Genomic DNA, 7184 nt, shown 5'->3' with positions numbered 1-7184 from the left:
CACACACACACACACACACACACACACACACACACACTCAAATCTGGTCGGTTTCACTTTCTCTCTCCTACCTGTCTTATCCATCCTGCCCTGGATGGTTGTCCAGAGTAATTTCAAGTGGGGTTTGAGGTTAATTTTAGAACCTTCACTGGCAGGGTCTCTAGCCCAATCAGCCCTCGTGACTGAGGCTAACCTCCATGAACTCAGGCAGCCAGAGTTGAATATGAAAGAAAAAAATGAGAATTTTGTCCAAAGGGCCCAGGGGCAGTGCATAGGCAAAGGGAGGTGAATTACAGAGTTACTTGAATCATCAGCTCTCTCTAGAGTGTTGAAAATCTGTATGTGTGTGTATATATATATATATATATATTTATATATATATGTATATATATTTATAAATGCACGTTGTCCTGAATTTGAAATATAGTCCTCCCATTTTGGAGAAATTAGCCAATCAGGATAAAAATGCAAAATCTTATAGCCACTTATTATCATTTTAATCACAAGCAGTTGCTATTGCGTCAGTTCCAACCCTTGGCACCCCCACGTGGGTCAGAGTAGAACTGTGGCCCGTAGGGTTTTCAGTGGCTGAGTTTTTGGAAGTAGATAGCCAGGCCCTTGCTGCCAGCTCACCTTTCATCTGGTAAACAAGTGATTTAATAATTTAAAAATCTATTTGGGTTCTAATCTGAATGTCAGGAAGGGAATCTACCTAGAGATTCAGACCACACCTGCATGATGTATGTCTGAAATATCTTTGTAGGTGATAGGCCCATTCACTTTGGGTCTTGATAGCAAGGCATTTGTCTTATGTACAGTGGGAAGTGACTGAGAACTGAGGGATGGAGGGAACGAGGCAGCACTGAAAGAAGAAGCATATTCTTGCCTTATCAATGTGCTGAGACTGATTCAGGGTGGGGACTTAGCAGCAGACACAGCACCTTCATTTCTCATCCTCCTCCATGGAGGGAATAGCTCTTGGCTCTGCCCTGGAAGTGGCAGCATTTTATAAGCATAGCAAGTCAGAGAGAGGTCTTAGTGCTCTTGGCCAAGATTAGGAGGTCAGCAAATGTTGGTCAGGTTTTTAAGCTATCGATTTACTTGAATGAGTCACAGTTCAGCTTCTTCTGAGCCCTGAGTGATATTTGCTTACACAACAGACAGAGAGAGAGGGCACAACAGTCTAAGAAAGATTAAAGGAACCAGACCTGGCTCTGCTTTACAGAAGCTAACCATGGAGAGAGAGGATGCACCTAAACGTGGGCATCTCTGTGGTTGGAGTTCAGGCCGAGTCAGACAGAAGCAAGGTGAAAGAATGTCCTTTAGCTGAGCAAAATTAAGACATCTCTGAGCACTGCATCTCATGATGGCAGTTCTTAAGCTTCATGCAGAGTCCTGGCTATGACTGGAAAAAATTCAACCCCGGATTCTGTGCGAGCAGCTGAAGGACTGTGGGGTGAAGTCCAGTTCTCCCAGGAGCCAAGCAGAGGCTTTTGTCTGTCTCTCAGGGTCAGGGCCTGCATTTGAAAGATAAACAGGCAGATTCTGGCAGAGCTCTATCACAGATTTGATTATTTTAGAGAGCTAAAGGAAATGTGTCTTTGTCTGAGAGGAAAAAAAAAATCTGTTGACCCATCTCCAAAATGCTATGATGTCAATTCTGCCCAAGGAAAGCATGACGTGTGGAAACAGCTTGAGGGAGATACTATTTTACTCTCTCTTCTTACTGCCTTCTACTATAGTACTCGGAATAGATTTGGAATATCATTATCCTGCCTGCCTAGCTCCAAAGCTTCTCCATCTAGAAACCAAGCCCAACCCACTGCCGTTGAGCCCATTCTAATACTAGCCACTCTATATAGGATTACTGAGCCTTTACACCTTTAAGGGACCCATCCTTCTCCCCAGGAGTGGCTGGTGGGTTTGAACTACCAACTTTGCAGTTAGCAGCCTAATGTGTAACCCACAGCACAACCAGGGCTCTTTTGCTCCACAATTTATTGAGCCCTTACATAGTGCTGGGGATTAGACTTTTCATGCATTCACTCATTTTCTTTGGGGACTCTACAAGTGCTAGCAATGAGGAGCGGTTCTGGTCTACTCAAGTGTGAGTGCCATTCCCACACCTCCCCTCATACTAATTTGTTTACTAACTCATTCAGAAAGTCCTTATTAAATACCTGTATGGACCAGGAATTATGCTGGACAATGGCGTACACTGGTGAATAAAACAGATACGTTTCTGCCTCTTAAAGCAATGCAGGTTGTTGAGTGGGGTTGGGAGAATAGGAAGTGAGCTACTGGGCTCTGATGGTCATCGTTTCTTCTCTGAAAATGTTACATGTAAGAATCGACTTAAAGAATGAGGAAGCATTCCAACAGTAAGGGGGAGATCATTGTAGGTAGAGGGCATTTGCAAAGATTTTGGAGCAAAAATGACCTCAGGAGGTCTCTGAGGGAATGAAAGGTGGCCAGTGTGGTTAGAGTAGGGTGAGTGGTAGGTGAGATGGGAAAGAAGAAAACATGAGAACATTAAAGGGCTCTCTACAGGGCTTATATGATACAGGCAGTCCTCAGATTATGAGTGAGCCCTGTTCCTGCCTTTAAGTCGAATTTGTATGTAAACCGTAATGTTAGGTATGATTCCTAATGAATATAAGCTAATCAAATATTTGTGTTAATGTGTGGCATATAGTGTACCTTTGTATGCACAAAAAACATGGGAAAAACTTCCAGATACACTGAAACATAATTAGCATAATACAGTAATAATCATGCTTTTATGCTCCTTGCAAATTAGCACCAATTCATTATTATGAACCAGTATAGATACCTCAAAAATTTAATATAGATTTTATGTGGGTTGGGTCATTACTATGGGTTGTATGTAAATTGGATGTTATAATTTGGGGACTGCCTGTACCACGCTAATGAGTTTGTGTGTGTGTGTGTGTGTGTGTGTGTGTGTGTCTTTTTCTTCAAGTTAAACAGGAGAGTAATATTAGTCTGATCTCTATTTTAAGAGGATTTTATTGTTTGTTTGTAGGATCTTAAGGAACGAAGACTACTATGGCATCTATGTGGAATATTAGAGTGGGCCAAAAGTGAGAGAGATAATGGTGTCCTGACAAAGGCTTGTGACAGCAAAAATAGAGAGAAGGGGCAAAGTAAAAAATGACAGGTTTTGGTGTTATATTATTGTGTTAGTCTGGGTTGACTAGAGAAACAAATTCATAGACATTCATATGTGTATAAGAAAGAGCTTTATATACAAGAGCAATTGAATATTGAGAAAACATCCCAGCCCAGTCGAGGTCAAGTCCATAAGTCTGATATTAGCCCATATGTCCTATACCAATCTATAAAGTCCTCTTCAGACTCACGGAACACATGCAATGACGCCGAATGTAGAAGATCACAGGCCAGTGGGTGGAAAGTCTTGTGGAAGCACCTCAGCACTGGCAGGGGTCTCCACGTGGCTCGTTCAGCTCCAGGGTTCTAGCAAAGCTCCATGTATCTTCTCAATAGGAATGTCTCCCAGGGAGTGAGCATGTGTCTGCCTCCAACGAGCTATTGATCTCCTTAGCGCTACCAAATGAGGTCTTCAAACTGCAACCTGTTTGACAGGCTAAATTTCACCCATTCACTTTTAAGTCTCAAATTGAGAACAGGCGATGTAAGTACCACAATAAAGAGAAATGAGGAGTGGCTCCAAAGTTTCTGGCTTGAACAATGGGGTGAATAGCGTGCTGTTTACTGTCCCTGGAAGGATTCAGCGTGGAATAGATGAGAGGAACCTGAGTTTGGTGTCACATTCCTTAAGCTGGAGATGCTCATGCGACCTCGAATAAGTCCCTAGATGCTTAAGATTGAAATGACATTTAAGAATTATGTAAATGTGGGGGGAGCAGGGAGGGAGGGGGAAAAAATGAGGACCTCACGCCAGGGCCTTAAGTGGAGGGCGAATGTTTTGAGAATTATGAGGGCAATGAATGTACAAATGTGCTTTACACAATTGATGTGTGTATGGATTGTGATAAGAGTTCTATGAGCCCCTAATAAAATGATTTTTAAAAAAGCAACTCAATTAATAAAACCATAAAATGAAGATGTAAAAAAAAAGAATTTTGTAAATGTGTGTCTCATCAGCCTATTTGCATAACAATTAAACCCATGGACGTGACTGAGATCCTAAAAGGAGAGTGTGAAGAGAAAGGAGAGAAAGATCTAGGGCCAAACCCAGTGACCCCCCAATACAGGTGAGGGGAGCCTACAAAGGAAACTGACAAAGAACACGGGACGACAGGCCAGGGCAGGGTTTAAGCAATCTGTCTTCTGTTTTGTACAGGGTAGGAATCAAAATACACATTCGACCCACGTTTTCTCTAACTCACACTCTAGAGGTAGTATATTCTGCTTTAATCCTGTGTGGCATCTCCTGTTACATTCCCAGGCAAGGTCACCACACACAGTATCTTCAGAAAATTCTTCACAAAGAGCAAACACAATGTGATGCTAGCAAAATTAGATTCCACGGTATCATTTGAGACGTGGTCAGTTGACCTCCCTCTTGACCCAACCTGAATTTGTTCCGGGCTTCAATCTTTTTCGCTTGTTCCACAACAGAAATTTGTTCTCTGGCTTTTTAAAATATTGCCAGTGGCCTTTTCTTTCTTACTCCTTTTTATTTTTACCTTTATATTGTTTTTTTTCCGTTTCATTACGCGTTTGTTTTTTATTGTTTCTGTCAGGTCACAGGAGGAGTGGCTGCAGAAACAATAGCCGATGTGATGGTTTAGATAGGGGAAGGATGGAGAATCAGGGCACCTCAGTGAATGAGGGAGGGAGCCCTAGAACTGATGGTGACGATGTGTATATAACCCTTTTTAACAGCTGCTTCACGATGGAGGTGTGTCCTAGTCTGTTTTATATCAATAAAACTATGGAAGGAAAAGAAAATTCGATTCCTTGACGCTCTGGTGAGAAAGTATGCCCCCTTGCGTGCTGCCAAGCCTGGCCTGGCCCTCAACTTGCAGAATGGCCCAGGACTTGTAGGGGCAGAGCCTCTGTGAGCCTCTTCTTCACGCAGGAGTGTGGTATGGAGGGCTCGGGCTATCGCTCTGTTACTGACTTGTGATGTTTTCTCTTTCAGAACCAGAGGCAGGAGAGGTGTCCCCTCCAGTGGGGGCTGGTGTCAACAGCAACAGCTGGACCTTTAAATACGGACCTGGCAACCCCAAGCAATCTGGCCCCGGTGAGTTGCCAGACAAATTCATTATCCCAGGATCTCCTGCAATCATCTCCATCCGGCAGGAGCCTGCTAACAGCCAAATTGACAAAAGTGACTTCATCACCTTCGGCAAAAAGGAAGAGACCAAGAAAAAGAAGAAAAAGAAGAAGGGCAACAAGACCCAGGAGAAGAAGGAGAAAGGGAACAGCACGACTGACAACAGTGACCAGTGAGGTCACCTGACGGAACCAAGCCACGTAGCCAGTTTTTGTAATAGCGGCAAAACTCTCCCATGTAGCAATTCCCTATTCCTCTCTCCTGTCCACACGAGCCCTCTCTTGTAGACCTCAGAAACCTGCCGAACGTTCCCTCTGTCTGTCTAGATCGCATTGAACAGATTTTGTCTTGAAAGCTTTACTAAGTCTGGTGTTAACTCTTTTCTCTCCACTCTGGCTTGTTTGCAGAACCTAAAAAGCTGACCCAAGTTTCCTTTCTCCTCCGCCGCAAAGGAGAGCCTTCCCAGCCCGGCCAGTGAGAGGTTGGACTCTCTGCCCTGTGCTCCTGGGATCCTGTCTTGATGACACTTGCAGGGCAGGCTGAAAAGTTTGAGATTGAGCAGCTTGGGTGTTGTGGCCACTGGGTATGTGTGGCCACTGGGATGATGAGCGCCAGGTATGGATCAGGTGGCACAGGCCAGATTTAACTAGTTGGTGCCAGAAGGGCTGGGGAACAAAGGCAAAGAAGCAGTGGGAGCTACAGTTTCAAGGGGAATTGTGAAATTAAAGGGGACCAGACTTTTTAAACCTTAAAATTTAAAAGGTGGTGGCTCCCCTCTAACAGACAAAGCTGCTCCAACTGAGAAGACTTTAGGAGTGCTTAGAGTTTGGGCCTGGTGTCATCTTAAACCCTGCATTATGGCTGCATTATGGCCGGGAGGTGGGGTGGGGGGTGGGGTGGGGCAATCAGGGGAACAGAAGCAGATCTGATGTTTCCTATATATGTCCTTGTGCTCACTTTATTAAAAATTCTTTTGCACACAATGTTTATGAAAGGGCCAGATCCTTTTCAACAACACATATGCAAAATCAAAAGAAAAAGAAAGAAACCCCAGCACCTCACTTTATGCTGTTTATTGTTTGATAGATTTATTTTAAAAAGAGAAAACCCTATAGCTATAAATCGTTAAAGAGAAATATGATGACTACAATTCCCCTAAACTCCCCTCAAAAGAGAAGTCAGTCTACAGCCATTTAAATGATCATTGCTGCTACAGAGAAGTGCTTTAAGAGAATTGCCTGAAACATCTGTATTATACCGGCCACCTGCCAATCACAGCTTTACTCTTTCAGGTCACTGGGGGCTGCCTCTTGCATGTCTTAATTGCTAAATAAAAGGATTTCTCTCTCTCTCTCTCCTTTTCTAAGAAACAATTATGTGTACTTTGAATACACAACCTTCTCCAACCAACTATTTCAAGACCCAGAAATCGAACAAAAATATTGTTTTCTCATACATACAGTGAGCAGACTTTTCAATCCTGACTGTGATTTGTCTCGGTGTACTAGCCTACACCACCTCCTTGCTTTAGTTTTCCTTTTCTCTAACACTGAATTGCTAATCTTACTAACACCTATGATGTTACCTGAATCAATCTCCCATATGTATGCTGTATGCTACTATAAGACTCCTGAAATATACTTACTCCGTGCTTGTGTATGTGAATGTTAATGCAACTATTACCTACAGTGAACTTTAAGCTTTATTGTTGAATGTAATTCCATTATCTTTCTTTTTGTACACCTGTGAAAAAGTGGAGTAGTGTTTTTTTCAACCATTGTTAATCAGCTTTTGTGTATGAGACACAGTAAAATTTCTTTCTTAAATCAAGCTACTGGTGATTCAAGGAATTTTATTTATGGTCAGCCAAGAGCCATATCTTGCCAAGATTCCTGCT

The 7184-nt window shown here is 42.9% G+C and overlaps 1 protein-coding gene across 1 annotated transcript in view; it reads left to right on the top strand.

Moving 5' to 3' along the window:
• Window positions 1–6164, top strand: part of LOC123521047 (protocadherin alpha-C2) — a 75425-nt gene extending 69261 nt beyond the window's left edge. The window contains exon 5 of the mRNA XM_045284737.1: window positions 5153–6164. Coding sequence (XP_045140672.1) covers window positions 5153–5463 — 311 coding nt within the window. The 3' untranslated portion in view covers window positions 5464–6164. The remainder of the gene's footprint in view (window positions 1–5152) is intronic.
• The last annotated feature ends 1020 nt before the right edge of the window (window positions 6165–7184 follow it).

The sequence above is a fragment of the Echinops telfairi genome, unplaced genomic scaffold (assembly GCF_000313985.2).
Source record: "Echinops telfairi isolate 266 unplaced genomic scaffold, ASM31398v2 ScPeMD7_7469;HRSCAF=8507_0, whole genome shotgun sequence".
In the NCBI taxonomy this organism is placed as follows: Eukaryota; Metazoa; Chordata; class Mammalia; order Afrosoricida; family Tenrecidae; genus Echinops; species Echinops telfairi.
The sequence above is the reverse complement of the archived record's forward strand: the minus strand, read 5'-3'. Positions and strand labels throughout refer to the sequence as shown.